At 62.1% G+C, this 25,563-nt stretch overlaps 2 protein-coding genes across 3 annotated transcripts; one reads left to right on the top strand and one right to left on the bottom strand.

The window, feature by feature from the left end:
- The first annotated feature begins 1,180 nt into the window (after nt 1-1,180).
- Nucleotides 1,181-9,851, top strand: INPP5J (inositol polyphosphate-5-phosphatase J). 2 transcript variants are annotated; one of them, XM_076353241.1, is made up of 12 exons: nt 1,181-1,980; nt 2,964-3,074; nt 4,622-4,730; nt 5,341-5,457; nt 5,528-5,703; nt 6,308-6,419; nt 6,827-6,936; nt 7,275-7,464; nt 7,697-7,834; nt 8,218-8,310; nt 8,533-8,637; nt 8,783-9,851. In XM_076353241.1, the coding sequence occupies exons 1-12, from the start codon at nt 1,181-1,183 to the stop codon at nt 9,401-9,403; spliced, it is 2,682 nt and encodes an 893-aa protein (XP_076209356.1). In that variant the 3' UTR covers nt 9,404-9,851. The 2 variants fall into 2 exon arrangements, with proteins under 2 accessions (XP_076209356.1, XP_076209357.1); XM_076353242.1 differs by lacking the exon at nt 7,697-7,834 and having other exon boundaries at nt 1,671-1,980.
- A 79-nt stretch (nt 9,852-9,930) lies between these two features.
- PLA2G3 (phospholipase A2 group III) lies at nt 9,931-12,994 on the bottom strand. The gene is made up of 7 exons (XM_076353243.1): nt 12,568-12,994; nt 12,357-12,489; nt 12,140-12,274; nt 11,427-11,932; nt 11,189-11,318; nt 10,941-11,075; nt 9,931-10,712 (listed from the first exon to the last, which is right to left on the bottom strand). Exons 1-7 carry the CDS (start codon nt 12,992-12,994, stop codon nt 10,508-10,510), a joined length of 1,671 nt encoding a protein of 556 aa, XP_076209358.1. The 3' UTR covers nt 9,931-10,507.
- Between the last annotated feature and the right edge of the window lie 12,569 nt (nt 12,995-25,563).

The following is a 25,563-nucleotide window of genomic DNA, read 5'->3' as shown; positions in this document are numbered from 1 at the left end:
CAGAACTTCCCCCGGTGAAGCTGTGCTGGCTCCTCTCAATGACTTTCTTGTTGTTCATGTGCTTGGCAATGGTTCCAGGACCGATGGTTCCAGCACCAGCTGCTCCACCACCTTCCCAGGGATGGAGATGAGGCCGACTGGCCTCTAGTTCCCTGGGTCCTCTTTCGTGTCCTTCCTGAAGACAGGAGTGACATTTGCTCTCCTCCAATCCTCTCCCAGTTGCCATGATCGATCACAGATTATTGAGAGTGGCCTCGTGATGACAGGAGCCGGCTCCCTCAGCACTCGCAGGTCCATCCCATCAGGGCCCAGGGGCCTGGTCCCCTTCCACCAAGATCCTCTTCCACGTTGTGCTCCAGCGCTCCCCGGGCTCTGGGTCTCCTGAAGGCCGGTCTTGCTGGTACAGGCTGAGGTGTAGGAGGTGCCCGGGACCTCTGCCCTCTCCGTGCCCTGCGTCACCGGGTCCCCCGTCTCCTTCAGCCACACACAAGTGCGGATGCACCCGAAGCGCAACCCCGCGCGCTTTCACACCTGCCTGTACAAGCAGCTGCGCACGAGCGCGCCCGCACCGCCGCACAGGGGCGCGGCACTACGTGCAGGTAGGGGCGCGGCACTACGCGCAGGTAGACGCGCAGCCCCACCACCAGCTGCACACACGGCACCTCACGCAGCTGCCCCGAGCGCGCGTGTGCGCCGGCAGCCGCAAACACCCCCGCAGCAGCGCGCGGTGACACAACAGCCACGCCGGCGCGCACGCAGCCGCACGCACAAACACGCTCACACGCCCGCACGCGCAAGGGCGGCCGTGCACGCGCAGGGGCGGCCCCGCTCGCCCCTCCGGGGCTGCCCCCTCCCGCTGCCCGTGGCGGACGCGCGCTCCGCTCCTCGCGCCGGTGGGGAGGGGGGGGGTACAGAGGAGGGGGCGGGGCACAGGCCGTCACGGGGGCGGGGCGGCGGCAGGTGCGCGCGGGGCGGGGCGGGGCGGCGGCGGCGGCGGCGGCGGCGGCGGCGCTCCTGCCGCTCCTGCGCCTTTAGGGCGCCGCGCAGGTGGCGGGGGGCGCTGACATCACGGGGCGCGCGGGGCCGCCGGGCGGGGCCGCAAGGTGAGCGCGGGCCGGGCCGTGAGGGGAGCGGCGGGGCCGGGCCCGGGGCCGGGCGCGCTCGCTCGGGTCTCCCGCCGATGGAGCCGGCCGGGCGCGGCAGCGCGGACCAGGGCTTGGCCGCCGCCCCGGGCCCCCGGCCCGGCCCCCCGCGGGGCCCCGCGCCCGCCGCCTCCCCCGCGCGGCCGGTGCCCTTCGGCCCCGGGGGCTCGGCCCGGCCCCAGCCCGACGGCGGGGCCCCGACAGCGCCTTTCCTCGGGGGCGGCGGCGTCCCGGGCGCCCGCAGGAGCTCCCGGCCGGACGTCGCCTGCGACCCCTTCTCCTACGGCTGCCCGCGGCCCGGGGGGGCGCAGCGCGGCGGGTCTGAGGAGCGCGCCCCGGGCCGGGCTGCCCAGCCCCTGCCGCTGGAGGTCGGCCGGGCCCAGCCCGAGGGGGCCGGCGGGCCCCATGCCTTCCCGCTGCCGGCCCTGTTGCCCCCCAGCCCGGGCGCCCCCCCGACCCGCCCCGCCGTGCCGTCCCCGGCGGCACCCGGCCCGGCGCCGGGCCGGCCCGCCTTCCCCGAGCTCGGTCCCCTGGAGCACGCCGTCCCCGGGAAGCCGCTGCCCGCCGAGCGGAGGGAGATGCTCCCCAAGGCGGAGTCCAGCGACCACATCTCGGCCTGGGCGGGCTCCTCGCCCAGGGCCGCCGGCCTGCCCAAAGCCGTCTCCAGCGAGTTCATTGCCGGCGGGCCGGTGGGCCTGTCCAAGCCTGCGGCCCTCTCCAAACCGGAGCCGGAGGAGCTCTCCCTCTTCGGGAGGTCCATCGGCCTGCCAAGCTCCAGTGACTCCTGTGACGCGCTCCTCGGCTGCTCGGGAAGGGTCCCGGAGGACGCCTCGTTCCGGTGAGCATGTGTTGCTGCTGGGGGAGAGCGGGGGGGAGCAATGCCGGGCCGAAGCTGCCCTTGCTGTGAAGCAGCGAGCGAAGCCTCTTGTGGGCTGGAGTTGCCCCTTTCTTCCTGTTATGGATGGTTCAGCTCGAGGAGATTCAGGGTGAGGGGCTGTGGACAAGCAGGGTTCACGGGACGGGGGGGAAGGATGCCCAGTGCCCGCTGTCTGCGCAGGCAGCATTCAGGGGAGTGGGTGCTGCGTGGGGTGGCCTGTCAGAGGCACAGGCTGTGGAGCGGGTGCCATCTGCCCCCGCTGTCCCTGAGCTCTGGAAATGATGTGGCACTACCCTCCCTCGCTGTTGAAACGTGCCCCCTGTGACTGAGGCTCATCCTAGTGCTGCCGAAAGAGCCCGCGGGCTGCTGGTGCATGCTGCGTAATGGCATTAATGTGTTGTGACTGATGGTGGCTTTGCACTGGTGAAGGACACTGCTGCGGGGCTTGCAGCGCTGCTGTCACATGCGATGCCCTGGCCTTTGGGGCTGGCTGTGCTCTGGGGCAGACTCTGGGGGCTGAGATCTGGGTCCTTTTCCCCAGGAGCCTGAGGGATGCATGATTCCTGGGGAAGGGAGGGGAAGCAGTTTTCCAGGGACACCCTGTCTCGCAGGCTGCCTGCTGTGCCAGCCTGCCTGTGTCAGTCGGCAGTGACGAAAATGAGGGCTCTTTGTGCTGGTTTCTAGAATTTCACCAGGGCTTGGGTTACAGCGGGGCTTGCCATGCGCCGAAGTGCAGACCCTGGGGCTGTTTAGAGGCGAGGACCTGTCTCCTTCAAACGGGAGTTAAGGACCTGGTGTATGTGCCCTGGCTAAGCTTCAGCTGTGGCCACTTCTGTTGGAGGCAGAGAGCTTCCTTTGTGGAGCTGGGGGCTGAACGGTGGGGGGGGGGACAGGGAACACCTCTGAGCCTCAGTGTTAGCCTGTTCTTCCTTTGTCCTCCCAAGCATCACAGTGGTCACCTGGAATGTGGGTACAGCCATGCCCCCGAACGATGTGACATCCCTGCTGCACCTCAACACGGGCGAGACAAATGATGCAGACATGATCGCCATTGGGTAAGAGGGTGAGGTGCAGGGCCCCCTCCCCTGCTCTGCCACATCCCTTTTTGGGATCCCCATAGCCCTGGGGGGTGGGGAATGGAAGAGCTGCAGCCCCAGCCTCCCCAGGGCATATTGAGCAGGGAGGGGTGTGCATTGCAAGCAGTAAAATATCAGAAAAGGTGATGGAGAATCGGCTCCTAGTAAAATGGGAGTGTTAAGAGGAACTGAAACCCTTGAATCCTGAGTAGCCTTGAACCTTCGAAGAGCCTGTAGCTGGCTATGCTGTGCAGAGCCAGGCTTCGGCAAGCCCTGCTGTTGCTGTGAGCCCTGGCAGTCCTGGGGTCAGGTCTGTAGAGGCATTTAACTTCGCCTGCTGGAGTCCTCTGGGAGCGTTTTCCACATCTCAGCTTTTGCCCATGGTATGCAGGCCTCAAGGGCACAAATCTGCTGTTCTCTCACAGCTGGATTGGCTCCGTGCCCCTGGCAACACTTAACTGCTGGCAAGGCAGCGCCGTGTCAGTGTGGTAAGGCTTTATTGGTGTGGCTGGCGAGGCAAGCTCTGCCGGAGTCTAAGGGAAAACTGATCCCTTGAGGTTTGCCATGGTATGTGTGAATTCCTGCTAAGACCAGGGACATGCTGCCTTTGCACAGGGAGCGAGAAGCAGCCTCTGCCCGTGGGCGTGAGGTGGAAGAGCTGGATCTGCCTCCCCGAGGCTCCCAGGGACTCCCCCAGTGCTCCTCGCCCCAGGGAGGGAGTGGTGTAAGACTGAGGCTGCTGGAGCTACTATGCTGTGTTGGAGCCAGTCTCTTGGTCCCCTCGGCCTTGTGGACCAGCGGGATGGGGCTATGTGGGGCTGTAGAGGTCGTAGACCCAAGCCTGGATGGATGGGGCAGGAGGTGTAGCTGACAGCAAGGGACTTGCTGGGACTGTGTCCTGGCGGGGGCAGGGTGTCCTGCTGCTCCCCACCTCCAGGGCGTCTCTGCCTGGCTGCGTCCTTCCTCTGACCCGTGTCCTCGCGCCCTGAGCACTTGATATTTTTGGGCAAGACGTTTCCTGATTCTGCCGTTCTCTGTGGACATTCTCCTTCCCTCTTTTCACTAATTGCTGAGACGGGAAGAGCACTATTAACCTTCTGTTTGCTGCTGCTCTGGGCTTGGTGGCTAGGATGCACCTGGACACCCTGTGCTGAAGTACCAGTGAGACTTGGCTTCTCTGTAGAGACCAATGCAGCTGAAATGTCCCATAAGCCCCTCTTGCACCTAGAGATAGGCTTTAGACTGCTGCCCAGCCCTGTGCAGCTGAACTGCTCCTGTTTTAGAAAGGGCCAAGGCCTCGTGGGTTCAGGGCCACTTGTGCCTTCTGCTAGCACATGGCCCAGCGTCGCTGGAGCAAGGATATGGCTGGTTTGTGCTCTGAACCTAGGGTCCTCCCTTCAACTGCCCTTCCTGCCCTGGCCCCGCTCCCCAGCACTGTGCTTTGGCACCTCTCCCAAGGAGCCCTCACTAGCTGGGACACAGACACCTTCCTGGTGTGGTTGAGGAACCTGTCCCTTTCCTCCCAGGCTGCAAGAGGTGAACTCTAAGATAAACAAGCGCCTGAAGGATGCCCTCTTCACAGATCAGTGGAGCGAGCTCTTCATGGATGTGCTGAGCCCCTTCCACTTTGTCCTGGTAAGGAGGTCCCAAAGGGGCTGGGCAGCTGGTGTTCCCTCTCTGCCTGCCAGGCAGGTGGACCACGGGGAGGGAGAGTTGGACTGCAGGGACAGAGGGAGGAGGTGTGGTGGGAGAGCTGGCTGGAGGGACAGACTGCAGCCATCCAAGCGGCATGTGGGGGCTGACCTGGGGGCTAGCGGTGCGTCTCGACAGTGTGCTGTCTAGCTTGTGCCACCCTGCTCCCTTTCCTGTGCCTTAGGCTTCCCCTGTGGTGCTTTGGGGACGTTTCTTGTTGCCTGCTGCATTGCACCAGGGTGAGGAGGTGAATGTGGGAACAAGCCTGTGCTTCTGGCAGTAGCCTGTGGGTCCCAGGGCAGGTTCAGCTCCCCAGGGCACTTGCCCCAGAACGTACATGAGCCTTAGCATTGTTGGGCTCATCTCAGCTGTCAGTATTCAGGAGGGTGTGCATAGTCTCTGAACTAAACGTGCTGTTAGTCATCTGCAAGGTGGGGGGGCATGCAGAGAATGGAGGTGCTGCCCCTGTGGCCTGGAGGTGGGGGAAGCTGTCCCTGCCCCTATGGGCTCTGCTGTGGCTACCATCCTGCTTCAGCCTCTGCTCCCATTCCAGGTCAGCACGGTACGGATGCAAGGTGTGATCCTACTGGTATTTGCCAAGTACTACCACCTCCCCTTCCTGCAGGACATCCAGACAGACTGCACGAGGACGGGGCTGGGAGGCTACTGGGTGAGTGTGGCCCCGGGGGAGGTGGCAAGGGGCTGGCTTCCCGAGGAGTCATGGGATCCTCTCGGTGCAGGGCAACAAGGGTGGGGTGAGTGTTCGTCTCTCCATCTTCGGCCACATGGTCTGCTTCCTGAACTGCCACCTGCCAGCGCACCTGGAGAAGGCGGAGCAGCGCAAGGAGGACTTTGCCACCATACTGCACATGCAGCAGTTCGAGGGACGTGTGGCCAGCGGCATCCTGGACCATGAGTGCGTACCCCACCACTTTGCTTCCCAGTCTGGGCCAGGGCTCTAGTGCCAGCCTCTGTCCTTGACTGCCTCCAGATAGGGTCTGGGGTCTGTCCTCTGAATCCCAGCACAGCTTGGAGATGGGGTCTTGCCTGCAGAGCTGCAAAATTGTCCTGTGCCCCAGTGGGGACCCAGCATGGTGGGGTAGGTGTTAAGAGGGGTCCTTGGTCTCCCCTGGGGCACATCCAGGCCTGGTGCAGCTCCTGCCATACTGGTGCTGTTGGGGTTTGGGACTGGTGAGGTGGAGGGCCTGGCTCCACCCCAGTGTCTTGGCTGTGTGGTCTGACTCTGGTAGGTGCCTCACGGTGGAAATTTCCACCCTCAGTTTCTGCCCAGGGAAGTCAGGCGTGTGTGGTTAATGGTGCTTGGTCCTACCTGAGCAATCCTGGCAGGGCTGGCAGCTGGCCACGTGGTTGGCTGAGTGCTGACCTGCACTGGTGCTCCCGAGAGCGCCTGTGCTGCAGGCTGAGGCTGCCCACAGGCTGAGGACGTCTTCCCCCTGTGGTACTGCCTGGCTCCTGTAGCCTCAGCCCTTCCAGCCTGTTGCCCTCCTTCCCACCCACAGCCTTGTGTTCTGGTTTGGGGATCTCAACTTCCGCATCGAGAGCCTAGACATCCGCTTTGTGAAGTACGCCATTGACAGCAACATCCTGAGCCAGCTCTGGGAGAAGGACCAGGTGAGAGGGATGGACATGCTGCTGAGCCTCAGCTGGGCCCTGAGTGGCATTTGGCTCTTGCCAAAACTGCCTGTGCAGCTGTGGGACAGGGCATGTCCCCTTGCTGTCCATGGGGCACAAAGGGCCCCGGCTCTCCTGGCTCTGGGGGAAGGGGCAGCACTGTCCTAGGATGGTCTTTATGGGAGTTGGGCACATGCTTCCTTTATCAGTGTGCTAGGAAGAGCTGGGGGCATTGGGTCTATGGACTTGCTGCTTGCATAGCATGGACAAACCCTGAGAGCTGTGTGGGGCTGGCAGCAATGGGGCAGGGATGACTCTGTGCTGGGGGTGGAGGGGTCCTGGGGGGCTTGCAAAGGGGTCTGGCCATGGGGGCTGGTGTGCTCCTCAACCTGCTCTCTTTCCCACAGCTGAACATTGCCAAGAGTACCTGGCCTGTCCTCAGTGGCTTTCAGGAGGGACCCCTGAACTTCCCACCCACCTTCAAGTTCGATGTGGGCACCAACAAGTATGACAGCAGGTAGGAGAGCAGAGCTCAAGCATGTGCTGGGCCTGGGAGCGGGTGGCATGGCTGAGGGATGCAGGAGTGGCTGGGGCTCAGAGCCAGGGCGGGTGCTGGTGGGGCAGGGGCGGATGGATGGGGAGAGCCATGCTGGGGCGGGCATGGGCTGGACTGGGCACGGCAGGCTGGGACACAACTGTTGTGCTGGTGCCAGCGCAGGTCTGTCCCTGCAGCTGCACTGAGCTGTGTGCCAAGACGAGCCGCATCCCCTGTGTGCCGTAGTGCCAGGGGGAGGCAGTTTGGGGTGGAGCCCACTGCCCCCTGCCAGGCAAGAGATGCCCCTCTGTGCCCTGCAGTGCCAAGAAGCGAAAACCTGCCTGGACCGACCGCATCCTCTGGAAGATCAAATCTCCCAGTGTCGGGCTTGGTGTGGGTAGGCGCCGGCCCAGCCGGGGCATCCTGTCGGTGAGCCAGCTCTGCTACTGCAGCCACATGGAGTACACTGTCAGTGACCACAAGCCGGTAGCTGCCATCTTTGCAGTGCAGGTAAGCACCGTCCAGGGCCACTGGGCACACAGGCAGGAGCTACAGGTGTGAGATGCCCAGCTAGTGTGCGCGGGGCTTACTTTATTTTTGTTTGGCAAGCTCAGCTGTCTTGCCACTGTGGCTGGGGGCTGCTGGTGGTGTATGTGTGAGGGCCCAGTGCTAGATGGGTGCCCTGGGCAGCAGGGGCAGCTCTCTTTGGCATGCCCTTGCTCACCATGTATGTCTCTGATAGTTTGCTTCCAAGGCAGACAAGCCCCCAGTCGAGATTTATGTGGCTGACGAATGGAGCAGGCCTGAGCAAGCAGTTGTCAGGTACAAGATGGCTGCTGGCTTCCACCGGAGCTCCTGGGACTGGATAGGACTCTACCGGGTAGGGGCTTAGGGGCTGCTGGGCCTGGAGGGAGTGGGGAGCACTGCATGGCACCGCAAGGTCCCTTCTGAGCTACCTCCCACCAGTGGACATGGGTGCATGGCATGGACCTGTGCTCTGTGCTCTCTCTTCCCCTGGGAGGCCCTGGCAGTTAGCAGCAGGATTTGGCCCTTTCAGGAGGCTCAGATCCAGCAGTTCCCTCTCCCTCCTGCTCTGTGGGCCCCACAGGCACTCCTGGGGGGCTGGGGGCCAGGGCACTGCTGGGTGGGTGGAAGGCAGCTCTTGGTCCCCCTGTGCAAGGAGAGGGGGCTGAGTGAGAGGAGAGCTAAAGCAAGGCTGATGTTCCCCCACTCACCTGTGTTCTCCCATGTACGTGCACACAGGTGGGCTTTCGGCATCCTAAAGACTATGTGTCCTATGTCTGGGCCAGGAGTGATGATGGAGAGCGCTGCCTAGAGAAGCAACTGTGCGCACAGGTGAGCTAGGGCCAGCCCTGCTGTCTTGCTGGACACGTGTGCCCCATTGTGAGGGCCCTGATGGGGCAAAATAAGGAGGGCACCTCCTTATTGCTTTGTGCTGAGCCTTAGGCAGGCCCACTGTGCTGGCATCGGGGATTTCTGCTCTCAGTTGGGGCTGGAGGTGGGAGGGGGCACCCCTGTGCCCAGCCCTGGTGCCCATCAGCTGTCTCTGTGCTGCAGGTGATGTTCTCAGAGGAGGCGCTGCCCAAGGGGAAGGGCGAGTATATCCTTGGATACTACAGCAACACCTCCAGCAGCATTGCTGGTGTGACTGAGCCCTTCCAGGTCAGCATGGCCGAGAGGCGAGGGTGAGGGGCTGAGGGAGGCAAGGGGAATGGGTGTAGGGGTGCTTGGCTGGAGGAGGCCAGCTGCTGTAGTGCCCCACAGCCCCCTGTGAGGATCAGCCAGCAGTGCTGATGCAGGGGTGCAGATCTCCCTGCCCAGGTCAGAGGAGGGCAGCAGCCCCACGGACAGCTCAGGCAGCAGCTCAGAAGAGGAGGATGACAGCACGCTTGTCCTGCTGGCCCCCAAATCTCGTAGCCCCAGCCCAGGCAAGATGAAACGGCACCGGAGCCGAAGCCCCAGCCTGGCCAAGTTCCAGGGCCTCATCCTGCGGCCGTCAAGCCGGGACAGGGGTACAAGCCGCAGCCCTTCACCCCAGAGCCGCCAAGGCCTCCCCAGGGACATCCCCACCATCCACCTGCCCCAGGAGGAGCCAGGGCGCCACGGAGCCAAAGCCAAGGAGCCAGGGCGGGCAGCTGACAGCCAGGAAGGCAGCTCCTTCTACCAGACTGTGCAGGAGCAGGGCAGCACCCGGTGCATCTCTGCTGAGAACCCCCTGGCCAGGGCTGACCCCAGGAACCTGGGCCTACTGCCCGCGCTCCGCCTGGAGATGATTGACCAGGCCATGGGCTGGCGGAGGGAGAGCGCGGACCAGGGCTACCCTTGCCGGAGGATGAGCCCCACCAGCCCCCCAGGCTGCAGCACTTCCCCAAAGGAGGGGAGCAGCCCCCAGGAGCTGGACAGCTATAGCTGTGCCATGGGCCGCTGATCCCTCCTCCCTGTAGCTCGCTTGCTATGTGCTTTCCTCTGCCACTTTCCTGCTGAGACACCCCACTCCCTTATTTATTGCAGTGACTCCTCACCCCTGTTGTGTGCCTGGCAGCTAGGGGCCTCCCCCTGCTCCCCCCAGCCTGAGCTGCTGCCCTGGCAGGGCTGGGAGGTGGCACAGGGGAGGGCAAGACTCGTCTAGTGTCATGGTGGGGGGAGCTCCTCACGAAATTCAAAGTGCAAGACTCTTCAGTCCTATGGGAGGAGTGCTGGTCCCGCACCTGAGGTGGGACAGGAGGCCAGGGCAGGGCTCTGGCGGGGATGGGCATAGAGCGAGGACAACCCCAGGGTACCCCTGAGATCGAAGCTTGCTCCTTCCCTGCTGCTACCACTGTGCCTCAGCCTTGGACGTAGTGCAAGCGACAAAATAAACCATCCTGCCCACCCCAGCTTGCACTGTGCTTACTGCAGGGGGGGGGCAGGATCAGCCCCTGGGGTGGGGGCCACAGCAGGAGGCCACACACCATGCTCAGACCACCCTTTATTTATCTTCTGCTGCACACAGGGATGGACAGAGCCCTGCCCCTGCTCCTGGCTGCTGCCCCCTGCCCCTCCAGGGCTGGGAGCCAGCACAGAGCCCAGCCCTCCCTGCACCCTGCCTGGGGAAGCAGGGGGCAACAGGATCATACCGCACTGCCCAGGCCCCCCCCAGCTGAAGGGGCACAAATCCAGGGTGGGAGGCCCTGCCATCCCCCCTGCCTGGGGGATCCAATGCCCAGAGCATCCCCCCTACCCCAGGGCACAACAGGGAAGGAAGATGATGGGTTTCCCCTTTCCCAAGCCCTCTTACTCCTTTCCCTTTGCTTTGATGCTCACAGATGGCAGCCACAGCCACCCCCCCACCCTGCAGCCACAGCTCCTTGAGAGGCTTCTCAGTCCCTCTGCCTGCCTCCGCTCCAGCTGTGGCCCCCCAGCTCCATGCACTCATGCCAGCAGCCATGCTCAGTGCCATCCTTTGTCTCAAGGACCAGAAATCACGCAGCTCCACTCCGTGGCTGCTGCACAGCATGTCTTCCTCCCCATGCGAGGCAGTGTTTCTTAGACATCATCGGGGCACCACGTGGTGCTGAGCACCTGGCTTCTGCTCCAAGGCCAGCCGCAGGCATCGCTCATAGAGGGTGCCACCACTGTCCTGTGTCTTCCAGGCTGGATGCTCAGCCTTGGAGATGACGTGCGGAGGACCCCAGCGCCTCAGGGTCTTTCTGAGATGCTGTGCAGGTACTAGAACAGCCCGGATCGCTGTGATACAGCTGCCGGAGAAACAAAGCTGTGAGCATCAGTGTACCGCTGCAGCACTGACATCCATTGCTTTCCACCCCAGCCTTGCCCATGGCACAGCAGAGCAGGGGATAACGCTTGCAATGCCAGCTTCATGCCCAGCCTGCAGGACAGCACCCAGCCCCACCAGGGCATCCCTCCTGCCCATGCAGGGTAGGAAGCCCCACACAGGCCACATTCCTTTGACCCTCTGCACTTACTTGTGCTGCAGCCCCTCGCCCAGGCTGCAGTCAGTGGGTGGCTGCAGAACAAAGCAGTCCGTGCTGATGCGGTCGGCCAGGACAGCCACCTCCATGTCATTGAGGTCCCCTGCCCTGCGCAGGAACCGCGCCAGCCTGTGGGCACAAGAGGGCAGCAGTCAGCACCCACCTCGTCTGACCCCAAACTACCTGCACACGGTGCCCTGTGATGGTGGGAAAAGCCCTGCCTTTTCCTCCTGGACACGCACCTGCGAGTGCAGTTGCAGTGGAAGAGCGTCCGGGTGTCCACGTTGTGCAGCTGGTACTTCACCTCGTGGGGTGCGATCTGGTGTTCGCATTTATCCAGGTGCTTGTAGCACCTGCACACCCTGCCCAGGCCTGAGGGCAGCGGGGCAGTTAGCGGCACCCCCAGCACATGACCCCAACGAGCTGAGGCCTTGGGACACCCCAGCTGTGGCGCATGCTCTGCCCCCAGCACCCACTCACCCTGCTGCCTGCGCCCCTCCACAGCAGGCACAGGGGTAGCTCTGCACCGCTCTGCTGCCGGGCTGGATCTGATGCTGCCATCCTCAGGGCGGGCCGTGCAGGCAGGGTGTGCTGAGCCCCCAGCCCCTTGCTGTGCTCCTCCCGGCGCTCGCCTTCCTCCAGCAAGGTCCTGTTCCAACATGGTCATTGCTGTTGGGGGGCCAGGCTCCAGCCCCCGCTGTGCTGCTGCGTGCCTGGCTGTGGGCTCAGCCTTGTCCCTGGCAGATGCAGGGGACAAGGTACCTGGGCCCCATGGCTGCTGGGCTGTCACAGGTCTCCGTGCCTGGCGGAGCCCAGGGTTTTGCCCCCGTCCCTGTCGGAGCCGCTTGCGCCCTGCTCTAGAGGACTTCCTTCCCTTGCCCGGGGGCTGCACAGCAGGGCTGCCCATCTCCTCCGCGGGCAGGCTGTAGTGGTACTGACTCTGCTGCACCATCCTGGCCAGGGGTACTACACCGTAACGCTCACACCTGGGGACACCACATGCCATGAGGCCCCGCACACCAGCCCTGCCACGGCCAAGCTGTGCCCCTCTGCAGCCGGTGAGGCAGTCAGGCAGGGCACGCTCGGGGCCACAGCAGCAGATGCACCCAGCTGCAGGGCTGCAGCAGCGGATGCACCCAGCTGCAGGGCTGCAGCAGCGGGCCCAGGCAGGGGGCACCCCCCGGGGCACTCACCCTCCCCACCAGTGCCACTGGACGCACTCCTTGCCCTCCTCCAGCACGAAGCACGGCACCTCCAGCAGGTTGAAGAAGGTGACGCCGATGATGTTGGAGATGGTGTCGTTGAGGGCCAGCAGGCACTGCCGGAACCTGCGGGGCAGGCGGGGGCGGTGAGCGGCCCGGCGGCCCCCCGGCGCGTCCCCCCCCCACCCGACGCGGCCCCCCGGCGCACCTGGCGTCGCAGTCGCAGTGGGAGACGGTGTGCAGGCGGTAGTTGCGGATGCCGTAGTTGAACTGCAGCGCCGCGATCTGCGCCGAGCACCGGTCGTGCTCCCGGCAGCACCGGTCGGGGCCGCGGAAGAGACCTGCGGGCAGCGCCGGTGAGCACGGCCCCGCCGGGAGGACGGGCCGTGCCCGCCCGCCGCCCCCGCCCGCCCCCGTACCCAGCTCGCTGGCGTTCCCCGCCGAGTCGCCGGCGCCGCACCACAGCGTGCCCGGCAGCGTCCAGCCCCGCCGGCGGCGGCGGCGCCCTCCCGGCGGCGCGGGGTCGGCGCAGGCGGCGCGGCGCCGCCAGAGCGCGGCCAGGTCCCGCCGCAGCGCGGCACCGGGGGCGGCGGGCGGGCGGCGGGCGCAGGCGGCGCGGAAGGCGCGGACCAGGCGCGGGTCGCGGCGCGCCCAGCAGGCGCGGGGGCGGCCGCGCCCGGCCCAGGCGCTCTCCACCAGCGCGGCCGGGCCGGGGCCGGGGCTCAGGAAGGCCACGTAGCGCGCGCCGCCCGCGCCCGCCGCCCGCCGCGCGCACACGGCACCGCCGGGCCAGGCGCGCGCGCACGCGCACACCGCCGCGCAGGCCAGCAGCGCGCGCGCCCACATCCCGCGGCGCCGCGCGCCCGCCCCCGCACCCCGCGCCCGCCTTTAAGCCCGCGCCGGCGGCGGACCCCGTCCTGATTGGGCCGCGCCGCGCCGGCCCCGCCCCGCCCCGCCCCGGGGAAGGCGGGCGAGGGCGGCGGGATGCGGCCGGTACCCCGCGCCCGGGCACCCCCCTCCCGTGCAGCCTGACTGTGCACCCCTCGCCTCGGCAACTCCGCCCGTGCACCCCCCCCCCCCCGCCCGGACACCCCCCCCTCCCGTGCACCCCCGTGTCAGACTCCCCCCCGCCCGCGCACCCCCCGTCCCGTGCACCCCCCGTCCTGGGCACCCCCCTATCGCGGGCACCCCTTGCCCGTTCACCCCCTGTGGCGGGCACCCCGTCCCATGCACCCTCTGCCCACGCACTCCCTCCCTGGGCACCCCCCACCTGGACAGCCCCGGGACGGGCACCCCCCGCCAGGTGCTGCTCTGTGGGGCAGCCCCAGCCCCGTGCCAGTGCAGAACCCCCGGGGGGCCACAAGGGCACGTGCGTGTTTCTGGGTAGGGGTGTGCATGCAGGTGTGTGCGGGTGTCTGCACACCCACCTTGGGCACACATGCGTGTACCCCTGTGTGTGTGTGTGCGTGCAGGTGCCCGTGTCCCGTGCATGCCCAACCATGTGCACGCACCTGCATGGGGTGTAGGCATGTGTGTGCACATGGAGGCTGTGTACGGTACGGGTCATGGAGCCATCGTCCTGCCCAACCCCTGCTGAAGCTGCCTCGTGGTCCAGGACCGCGTCTGGTCGGGTGTTGAGTATCTCCAAGGTTGGAGACTCTGCAGCCTGCCTGGGCACCCTGTGCTAGTGCTTGACCTTCACAGTACAAAATTGTTTCCCGATGTCCAAAGGGAACCTCCTGTGTTCCAGTCTGTGCCCATTGCACCTTGTCCTGTCGCTGGGCACCACTGCGAAGAGCCAGGGTCTGTCCTCTTTGCACCCTCCCTGCAGGTATTTCTATATATTAATAGGTTCCCCCTAAACTTCCTCTGCTCCAGGCTGAGCAGACCCAGCTCTCACAGCCTCTCCTCATAGGACAGATGCTCCAGTCCTTTCACCACCATCATGGGCCCTTGCTAGACTTGCCCCAGCAAGTCCGTGCCTTGCCCGGGTGAGCCCAGGCTGGAGAGGACACAGTGACGCGGTCCCCCTGGTGCTCCCCTCCCCTGCTCTGCTGGCAGCGCTCTGCCCAGTGCAGCTTGGGCCGCTGGTGGCCTCTGCCGTGAGGACACATCCCTGGCTCCTGCTCAGACGGTGCCCAGTGGGATCCCAAGGTCCATCCCCGCAGAGCTGCCTTCCAGATGATGGCCCAGCCTGTGCTGGTACATTTCCTACCTGGGAATCGGGATCTCTCTCCCCTGAAAATACCCTGGGAGCATGGCTGGGCTGCGGGGCAGTGCTCACCCCCCCCACCCCACATTAGGGCCCCAGTGCCCTAGGAGAATGTGGCTCAGGGTGGCCGATGGGTCTGGGAACCCCCATCCCGCTGCATCGCTGCTGCATCCCAGAGGGATGCTGGCCCTGCCCTGGAGAAGTGGCCCACTGGGGTCCAGCTTCACCTCTCTCTGCCAAGGTGGAGCTGGGGGGGGGCTGGAAAGGGACACAAGGAAGCAGAAAGAGCCACCGTGATTCCTCCAGTGCAGCTTGTGCTTCCAGAGCCAGCCTGGGGTTTATTCAGTTGCCTGGGATGATGCTCTGCCCTGCTGGGGTTCTGCATGCCGGGGGATTGGGGGGGGGGGGATGGTTTGCAGAGCCCCATGCGCCTGGCAGCGCCGCAGGGCAGCCGGGGGCTGGCAGACAGGGTTCGGCAGCAGAGCCTTATCTCACCTTATCAGGATTTCCCTAACAGCGTGGACAGAAGCCAACGCCACAGACAGTGCAGAGTCCACTCTGCAGTTGTGATATGGCTGCCATGCGCCACCCATGACATCGCCTGAGGTGTCGCAAAGGTCTCCCAGCTGCTGTGTCACCTGGCGGGGCCACGTCTAGGCTCGCATGGCTCCTGTCCCGTGGAAGGACATTTCCACCCTGGAAGCTGTGTTCACCAAGTGGGATGGGGACTGGCATCCCGGCGCTGGGAAAGGGCTCTGCTAGGGGCTACCGCAGCCCCGGGAGAACCAGCCTTCAGCCACCCCACCGGGAACAACACAGCCCTCCTGCTGCAGGCTCTGCCACATTGCACTGCGCTCCTGTCCCCTGCTGCCCCATGCCCGGCCTGTGCCCTTGCACCCCCAGTGCACCCGGGGCCGTCCCATGCCAGGGCTCTGCTTGCAGCCCCGCGGGGGCCCCATGGGGAGAGGCCCATGCCGGCAGCACGGTGCAGCCTTGGCTGCCAAGTGTGTGAGTGCATCAGGGACTCAGGACCCAGTTTGGGTTTGTCTGGAAGATAACAGGGGATAAGGAGGGACACCCGGTGCTCTGGCCTTCACCCTCCAAACAGCTGGTGGGGGGGACATGGCTGGCCCCGCGTTGCAGAGCAACCCGCTGTCTAACCAGGCTACTGCTGCGCTGCTGCCAGCTGCAGGGGTGAGGCTGGGGTCTGGCCAGCCAGGGCGCGGGGCTGAGCCCTGGGCTGCCTGCCCCGATGGGCAGCACTGCACAGCACTGTGCCCGGCTCCGCTGACGTGGCTCAAGGTTGCAGGCAAGGCCGGCGCGGGGCTGAGACGCCAAGGGCTCACTCTGCCTGCGCTGCCTGTGCTGCTGCAGCGGTCGGGGCACCACTGAGCCTGCAACAGGGGGGCAACTGGGCTCTGGCAGAGATGCCAACAGCCACGGTCCCACGTGGTGAGGGTTGCCAGCAGGTCCTGGGCTGGGTCAGCAGGAGTGCAGGGATAGGCTGGTGAAGCAATTCTCCCCCCCTGCTCTGCATGCCGTGTCCCATTTGGGGCTCCCCAGTAGAAGAAAGACATCACATACTGGAGAGAGGCCGGTGGAGGCTACCGAGCTGGTCGAGGCTAGAGCTGGGCTTCCTTGGGCTGGAGGAGGGGAGGAGAAGTGGGACATTATCTGCCCTGAACTTTAGGTCGTGGCAGGGCTCATTCCTTCTCCCTTTGAACCCCCAGGCCAGCATGGGCATCGGGGTGATGCCTCCTATGGGGATGTCCTGCAGGCAGAGGCTGGATGTCTGGACTGTGCAGGTAACTGCCAGACCTGGGGCCTCGTCCATGTCCCAGAGCTGACACATCCCCAGCTGCCCCCATGTCCAACCTTGCCCTTCGCCCCAGCCAGCCGGCAGCGCTGGCTCCCTGCAGGCATGCAGGCATGCGAACGTGTGTACTGTGCGTGCTGCCGGCTGCGTCCTGCTTGTGTCTCCACAGGAGAGGCACCAGTGGATGGCGGGCATGGCTCTCCCCTCTCTGGAGAAGGGCCTGTTACCCTGCCCGGGGCAGAGCAAGAGGAGCCTGAGCTTTTTGCAGTGCAAGCAGGGAGGGGAGCTGGCTCTGCAGAGCCCCCGGTGACCCCAGCCAGGTCCTGCATGTAAACGCTGAGTGCCTCAAGGACCGGCACGGGACACTGCCCTTCATGTGGGGCATCCACGGTGGTATTGCATAAGGAATTGCTGCAGTACGGGATATGAGCCTTTCTGCTTTCCACTGCTCTAAGCTGGAACTTACAACTTTGTGGGGATAAAAAGAAGAAGAAAGAATGACCACGTGTCCATCCTGTTCAATAGGGCATCCAGGGCATCCACGGCTCTGGACATGGAGGGCAGAGCAAAGAAACAACTTCTTTATGTGAGCAAATCTCTTGCAAAGGTTAGAAACCGAAACAAGAGTTGGAGCAAGCAAAGGGATGATGCAGTTATTTCACACCTGAGCTGAGGTTATAACTTCAACCAGCTGGCAGACCCAGGGGAGACTCTTGAGGCTGCTGTGGACTCTGCCATGCACCCACAAGTCCCTCCATCCCCTACCGGTACAATGGTGGGTTGGCACTCCCCAGCTGGCAGCCGCCGCGGCCTCCACCTGGGTGCCACCACGTCCATCACCCACCTCTGCCTAGGACAGCCTGGGTCGAGCCGTGGCTCCATGTCACATCTTTGTCCCACCTGGCTTCCCTCCTTCTGCACCAAGACTCCATGCCGGGGCTACTCTGTCATGCTTTTGTGGGCACCCTCAGCACACAGCAGCCAGGAGTGCCCCCAGTGCCTCCATCCCAGTCCGCTAGATTGGGGTGGTTGGGCTGGCAGGAGCAGAGCTCAGTCTTTCCATCAGCTGGTGGCACTGGGATGTGGTGGGAGTCAGGCTCTTCTGCTGCTTTTGTGGCATCTGTCCGCTCCCCGGCTGCCACCTGGGACCAGAGGCTGGGTGGTGGGCTCGACTTGCCCGTGCCCTGCAGCCCTGGCTCTAGGGTAGAGCACTGTTTCAGGCTGGGATTGCACTGGTGTCCATGGGTGGTCAGCCCACCCTGGGCAAGGACAGGCAGGGCATGCTCTGCCTACACAGCCAGGCCCACGTGCCTGGCCCCAGGCCCTGGGGAGGCTGCGCTGGGGTCGGGATGCGGCATGCACCCGGAGCCCCTTAAGGAAAGGACCATCCCTGTAGAATATATCTTCTAATATAGGTTTATGGGGGAAGGGATTAAAAAGGGGGAATTATCTTCTCTCTTGCAACTGCCAGACTCTCAGTGCAGAAGCTGGGCTGGCTCCATCAGCTACTTCCAGTGCAAGTCTTGGCTGCGGAGATGGTGGGGAGTCAGATCAGGCTCCATGGTCATCTGTGGATCCTGCGGCTCACAGGAGTCCTCTCCTGCCCCGGGTCCCCAGCTGGGAGTGCAACCTTCTCAAGGCCTTTTCCAAGGGTCAGGGAGCACCCTGAAGGTCCTGGGCAGCCTGGTCTAGGTGACCCTGCTTGAGCCGGGGACTAGACGGTTTAGGCGGTATGCCGGGCTTCTGGAGTGGCTTCCAGCAATAACCAACCATGGTCTCTGTTAAACAGCCATGCCTATAAGAAAATACAGAAAGCCCCAAGACATAAGAAAAATGAAGATGAAAACTACCCCAAAACCTCCTCAAGACACACAGGATCCTTGTAAGAGGTCAGATCCTGATGCTAGGAGGAAATTCCCACCATTTTCTGCTTTTCCTTAGCCCCATGGCAATTCTCAGTGCCATTGTGTACTTGGGAGGTGCCTGGTTTTACTGCCCTGGTGAACAACTTCCTTTAAATTATGGGAACTACCTAGAAAGAAGCAGCTCTGCAAGGAGGAGCTGGTACCTGGCTGATTCATATCACTGCACTTCCAGGTGAAGGTCGGGTAAGTGATGAGTCAGCAGGACCTGGGTTGACCAACAGCATGAGGAGCAGCAGCTCAGAAGCAGGGACCCACTTGTCAGCATGTGTCGAGGCTTGGCAGACATCATGTGGGCTGGCAAGCTGGAGAGCAGAAAAGGTCACGGGGTTGGGGCATTTCTGGAAAGCACAGTCTCCTTTCTTTTGGTGTCCAAGGTAAACTGTGTGCTGGTATTTTCATCTCTTTGGAAATGAGATGGACCAAAGCAGCTTGACAAGAGAAAAAATTCCCACATGATTCAGGTTTGCTTAATGTGTATGTTGGATCTGACTGAGCTTCTACAATTGATGGGGAGGTTTGGGTGCCTACAGCAGGAAGTGTTGTATTGTGCTAGGTGAATCATTAAACTGCAGAATAAGGCTAACAGGTCACAGCATGTATGTCTGCATTACTCCCAGCGTGGGCAGCGTCGGGGCCAGCCATGCAGCCAGCCCCGTGGGGTCTTTCTGCTGGCAGGACTGAAGCCTCTCTGCCCTGGACCGCAGCCATCTGTGTCACGTCAACATCGTCATACAGCTCAGCAAGGGGGTAGTGAGTGCAGAACAAGCCTAAAAGCTTGTTCCTTGAACCTCACACATCTCCCGATAAAGCCAGTTTCTCCGGTTTTGGTAAAGGAAGTAGCCAAATTCGGTTGGCCTTGGGCGCCAGGGATTTCTCCTTCCTGCTAGAGCTGAGTCTGGTGCAACCAGACCCTGGGCTTCTCCTGGCTCAGTCCAATGAAGTGGTTGTTGCGATTCCCATTTGTAGGTCCAGTCAAAAACAAGGCAGAGACACACAGACACAATTTCTACAGCAATTTCTACAGAGGGCAAGCCTGAGAAACAGCCACACCATGGAGCCTCCAGAGAAGCTGCAGATGTTTACCAGCAGCAGGATGAGGCCAGCTGTGTCCAAGGCTGTTAAAGGGTGTCAGTAGTGACAGAGCAGGGCAGTAACACAGAGCAGCAATTCATGGAGCGAGCCCCGGGGCCTGGAGACTGGGCGACGTTGCCGACACAAGGGATTGAGCGAAGGGGACCGGGACTCAGGAGCTTCCTTGTCCCTGGCCAAAAGACGGTGTCCTGTGCCTGTGCCACCGCCAGGGATGGTGACTCTGCAATAGCACCAAAGTTTCGTGAGCAGCAGAGGGAGCCCATGGATAGGGAGTGAACCTGGCCTAGAAAACCACCGAGTTAATTAGCAAATCCAGCTGCTTTTCCAGAAATCTGCTATTGGAGTACCCCTGAAGAATGGGCAACTGCTGGTCAGAAGGTGGCTTGTTTTTATTTTGGATACTCACAGCACCTCCAACGTTGCTTTAATTCATCCTCGTGTTCATGTCAGTCAACTTGGAGGGCCAGGGCAGCGTCACAAGCTCTCAAGCCTTGGGACTGCCTTTACCACTGTGGCCACACCACATGCACAGTCACCCTGTAACCTCCCACCCTCTGGGGCCAACAGTCACCTCTTCTGCGCCCTGTGCCAGAGGTTCTCTGGGCAGGCAGGAACAAGGTCTGATTTTCATTAGTCTCTTTTGGATTCACACCATGGTCAAAGCGGAGCTGGCTATTTTACTTGGAAAGCACAAATAAAAACCCAGGAGGAGCCCCACGAGCATTGCAGCACACCTCCATCCTACATAGATGTAAGTCAGGGTTACGTACTGGCGTGGGCTTCCTAATTTCTATCGCACAAACACCACCCTGATTACTCAAAGATGGAGAAGTTGTGAGAAGGCATAGCTCCTATTTCACTCACATTTTAATTAGTGACAATGCACCAAGTCCTCAGCTGAGGGTGGTGTCTGAGAGCAGAAACAACAACTCTGGCAGAGGAGACCAACGCTCCGCTTTTATTACATGCACGGCTGGGCGGCAAGTGGCAGCTCCTTCCTGATGGAGCAAAACGCCTGCAGCCTTTCCAAGCAGGCCAGGTTTTGCAGAGAGCAGAAGACCCCCCAGGTGACCTAATGCGTGGAAGTCCTCGAGGTTCCCCTGCCAACCTGGCACAGGGTCAGAGAGGCGGCGGGATGGAGGGCACAGCTGGACTCCTGGTCCTGCAACAGCAGGGAATCCCTGGCCAGAAATGGCCCCGAGGAGCCCTGGCAAGGGGCCGTGCTCAACGCTGCACAGGAAGGCAAAAAAACCCCGGGGACCTGTGCCAATCTGCCCAGGGAAAAAAACTCCTTCCTGACCCCAGAACTGACAATCGGCTGTTCCCTGAGCAAGGTCCGGGGAGCTCCTGCGGGGGAGCGCATTTGGCGTCGGCAGGCAGGTACCTTTTCCACCCTGTTCGGTGCAGATGCACGGGTGGGCGTGGGACATCACTCCCGGCACAGCCGTTGCTGTCTCCTCTTTCCCGGGAAGGGCAGGTCGTTATCGCCGTGTCTCTATCCTGCGCCCATCAGGGCTTCTTTGTCCTGCCAGCTGCTGCCCAACGAGGAGGATTGGGCTGAGCTTCGCAGGGACCCGCCTATGGAGACCTCCTGCTCGGTCAGCATCTTGACCGGTTCGCCTTGGCGGGGACTCCGGCACTGAGCCGAGCCGAGCCGAGCCGAGCCCAGCCCAGCCCAGCCCAGCCCAGCCGAGCCGAGCCGAGCCGAACCGAGCCCAGCCCAGCCCAGCCCAGCCCAGCCGAGCCGAGCCGAGCGGATCGGAGCAGAGCAGAGCTCAGCCGAGCCGAGCCGAGCCGAGCCCAGCCGAGCCGAGCCGAGCCGAGCCCAGCCCAGCCCAGCCCAGCCCAGCCCAGCCCAGCCCAGCCGAGCCGAGCTCAGCCGAGCCGAGCCGCGTGGGGCGCAGCGGCATGGGCGGGCAGGGCGGGCAGCGCTGCCTGCGGGCGCGGCGCGGCTCCTCCAGCCGCAGGTGATGGTGGGCAGGACCCGGCCCCTCGGCACCGCGCCCCGGGCGCTGCAGCTCCTCGTCCTGCTCCGCTCCGGCGGGGGAGCGCGGGCTCGGACTCCTCCTGCCCACGGCAGGGGTGGGTGGGCAGATGGAGAGGGACGCTGCCAGGGGCCGGGGGGCGGCCCGGGGGTCCCTGTGTGTCTGGCAGCGACTGCCCCGGTGACGAGGTCACCGGCGCGACGGGACTGAGCCGGTTCTCGTGATTCCGGCGCTCTCCGGAGGCGGACGGTGCCAGCCGGGACGGAGGCTGCGCCAGCCCTCGGCTGCACCCACGGCAGGCTTTGCCTTGTGCTCAGCGCTGCTGCCCAGCCTGTGCCTGCCGCCGGGCTCGTCAGCCAGCCGCGTCTGGGCTAGCCCCGCTCTCGGGACGGCACGTCCCACGCGTGGAGCGTTGCCTGGGGTTGCCCTGAGAGTGGAGCAGCTCCGGAGCGTTTTCCTGCTGCTGCTGCTCCCGTCCGTGCGATGTGCGCGGCGGTTTCCCTCGCAGGTCTCCGCTGGTCTCTGCCCGCAGGACGGGACCCCTCGGGCTCCAGTCGTGCGGCCCTGCCCCGCAGGCTGGGGATGGAAAGCAGCGCGATGCCGCTGCAGCTGCCGCGGGGACGAGCCCACGGGGGAGAAGGGGTGGGCTGGGGTGCGGGTGGGTGCCGCGGGAGGACAGCGGGGCTGGGGGGGCTCTGGGCAGCACCGCCCGGGGCTGTCCCTGGCGGGGGTCTTCCCGGCCCGGCCCCCGGGGTGGGTGTCTGAGGATGCCGGTGCCTGCTTTTCCAGGGAGGAGCTGGCAGAAGGAGCTGGACGGGAGCGTGAGGAAGGGCAGCTGCCAGGCTTTGTGCTCCCTGGGGACACTCGGGGCTCCCAAGGGGCCGGGCCGGGCTTCCCTCCCCCCCCCCCCCGTTTTTGTAAAGATTTGTGCTCTGACTTCATGTCGCACCTAAGTGTGTATCGGATAAGCTTTGTTTCCCACCCTGCAAGGATAACACTGGCTTTCCTGTAACAGATGAACAGGAGTCTTTCCTAGAGCCGAAGGCAGAAACCTCGTGGGTGTTGGCATTCAGATTTTCCCGGCTTGCTCCCGCCAGCATCCAGGGGGACTGTGGATTTTGTGGAGCACCGTCAGGACATTACTCTCGGGGAGAGTATTCATTCCAGTTTCTGGACAAATACGTTGGCATGGTTTTCTTGCATAATGCCCACCTGATCTGCAGTTGTTCTCCTCGGCAGGCCATGCTGCTGTTACACCTGGTGCTGTACACCGGACTGAGCGAGGAGAGGAGCCATGTGTCCAGGGACACTGGAATTGGAGAGAGAGCTGGGTACCTGTCCTTGCGTGATGAGTGAGCTCTTGGTGACAGGGACTGTCCTTTGGGTTTGCACTTGTGTAGTCCCTGCGTGGGAGTCCAGAGCCGGTGTAATCGTAATGAACAGCCCTCTGTGTGTGTAAGGGAACGACATTCACCCACAGTTTCATGTTGAAGGTGAGAGGCCCTGCTTTGAGAGAAGGGGGTTGGAGCAGCCGACCTCCAGAGGTCCCTTCCAACCTGCTGCTCTTTTTTGGGAAGATGAGCTCTTTGGAAACACTGACCCTACCTGGCGGATTGTCAGAGTTGCAGAGAGACTTGGGAATCTGTCCCTACGTGCGCCAAAATCTCTGCAAGGTGTTTCTTTCCCGTTTCTTTCCTCTGTGTTCCTTTCCACAGAGGTTTGTCACCTGCTGCCAGTGCTTTGAACACTCCAGCAGTACACTTCCCACTTGGCCTTTGTCCTCCACCACCCTCCCCAGGTGCCTTGTCCCCCAGCGTGTGCTCCCCCAGCTCAGCAGTCGGAAAGGCACTCGCAGGACACGCTGCAGGGGGAGGGAGGGAGGGAGGTTGGTCCACAGTCACCACCAGCAGCCTGGGGAGAGCTGGCAGCCCATCTGTGCATTGCCAGAACCGCTCAGGATGAGGTGGCGAGCAGACATCTGCTCTGTGCATCGAGCAGACCCTCAGAAGTTATCCTCCAAACAGACTCGTCCCTTTGGGGACGTGTCCTGCCTTCTTTTCTCCCACGGAGAGTTGTGGCGTACAATGAGAAAGCTGGAGGGTGAGGTAGAAAAGGTGCATGTCCTGGGGCTGTGGGCCTGGGTGTATCATCGGTTACCTTCCAGTATACTGACCCTCTGTCGTCTTCTCCTTTTCTAATGGGCTTTTCATTTCACACGGTGTCGTGGTTTAACCCCAGCCGGCAGCTAAGCCCCAGATGGCCCCTTGCTCACTCCCCCTCGGTGGGATGGGGGAGAGAATCGGAAGGGTAAAAGTGAGAAAACTCATGGGTTGAGATAAAGAGAGTTTAACAGGTAAAGCAAAAGCTATGCACACAAGCAAAGCAGAACAAGGAATTCATTCACTCCTTCCCATGGGCAGGCAGGTGTTCAGCCATCTCCAGGAAAGCAGGGCTCCATCACGCGTAACGGTGACTTGGGAAGACAAACACCATCACTCTGAACGTGCCCCCCTTCCTCCTTCTTCCCCCAGTTTTATTGCTGAGCATGACGTCCTGTGGTGTGGACTATCCCTTGGGTCAGTTGGGGTCAGCTGTCCCAGCTGTGTCCCCTCCCAACTTCTTGTGCCCCCCCAGCCTGCTCGCTGGTGGGGTGGGGTGGGAAGCAGAAAAGGCCTTGACGCTGTGTCAGCACTGCTCAGCAATAGCTAATACATCCCTGTGTTATCAACACTGTTTCCAGCACAAATCCAAAACACAGCCCCATGCTAGCTGCTATGAAGGAAATTAACTCTATCCCAGCCAAAACCAGCACACACGGTATTGTGCAGTAGCGTGTGTTCGCCCACCTGGTGTCATTGAAATGTACCTGAAGTTTTCTTGAGGACTCTGTTAACTGCTGGTACGTGTATCACAGAATGATGTAGGTGGGAAGGGACCTTTGGAGGTCTCTAGAGCAGCCTCCCGCTCCAAGCAGGTTCGCTTAGGAGAGGTTGCTCAGGTCCTCCTCCAGTTGAGCTTCCAGTACCTCCAGGGATGGAGATCCCACAGCCTCTCTGGGCCCTGTTCCAGTACGTGACCCATCTCATGGTCGTTTTTCTCCCTCATGTACCTAGTTGGAGTTTCCTATGTTCTAACGTGTGCCCGTTGCCTCTTCTCCTATCACCGTGCACCTCTAAGAAGAACCCGGGAGTGTCCTCTCTGCACCCTCCTATTAGGTAGTTGAAGGCAGCAATTAGGATCCCCACAAGCCTTTGCTGCTCCAGACCGAGTGAACCCAGCTCCCCCCACCTCTCCTCATGCATCCTGTACTCCCAGCCCCTGGCCATCTCGGTGGCCTCCACTTGATTTGCGTCTGTGTGTCAGTGACCTTTTTTATCTATTTATTTGGGAGCCCCAAACTGGACACAGTTCTGCAGATGGGGTCTCACCAGGGTGCTACCGTAAGTCGGCAGGTGATGAACTCCCTAAGACTCAGTTTGGAGTTTTAGAAAGCAGGCATTCTTTATTGCGGCGCCGGGGGCTAGGTGGAACTTCCACAAATCAAGCACACCTATGCCAAGTTCACCGTGACATTTATACACAGAAATTACACGGTAGTACACTCCCAGTTACAATGATTGGTTAGTGATTTGCATATAGTTATAATATCTGCTGTGTCATTCTCTTGTGTTACTACGCTTGCGCAGGGGAAGGGTCTTCACCTGGGCAAGGGTCGTCTTGACCTGTGGGTGTGTTTTTTAGTATTACAATGAAGGCAGCGCACTTCAGGACACCTTAAAAGTAGGTTTTGTTGCCAAGTTGGCCAGCTAGATATCTACCTTGCCAGGTTGTCAAATAACTCATCCCATATACAACAGAACCTCGGGGCTCTGGTTATGGTCCAGAGAGTCCAGGGAACAGGGAATAGGGACTTCAAGCAACCCAGCCTCGAATAGTAAGTAACACAGCAACCTATACATAACGCTACCATAGGGGCTAACTTACAGGAATCAAAATGTTCTTATAGTTGATTATTTCACAACGTAAAGACTCAGTAAAACTTAAGATGAAGTTCAACAAGGGCGGAGCAGTTTTTGTGAGGCTCCGTGTTAACTTTGTCTCCCAACCCTGCCTACACTCTACTGTTTTTTGGATAATAAAATGCAAATTGTTATTCCAGAAGCTTAAGACCTTCTCGTTCCCTGTAGATTGACATGAACACCATCTGTTTTTTTTTTTTCCCCCCCAAGAACGCTGTTTGGGATCTACAGATGTTTCCTGAGAGGCAGGAGGAGTCCAGATGCTCCCTAGAAGCACCAAAGTGGTGCAAGCGCTTGTCTGAGCCGGGTTCCCCAGGCTGGGCTGCCGTCCGAAGGCAGTGAGCGCTGACCGCCTCATGGTTCATC

This window comes from Aptenodytes patagonicus, chromosome 15 (assembly GCF_965638725.1).
Source record: "Aptenodytes patagonicus chromosome 15, bAptPat1.pri.cur, whole genome shotgun sequence".
Lineage (NCBI taxonomy): Eukaryota > Metazoa > Chordata > Aves > Sphenisciformes > Spheniscidae > Aptenodytes > Aptenodytes patagonicus.
This window is presented reverse-complemented; position numbering and strand designations above follow the sequence as displayed.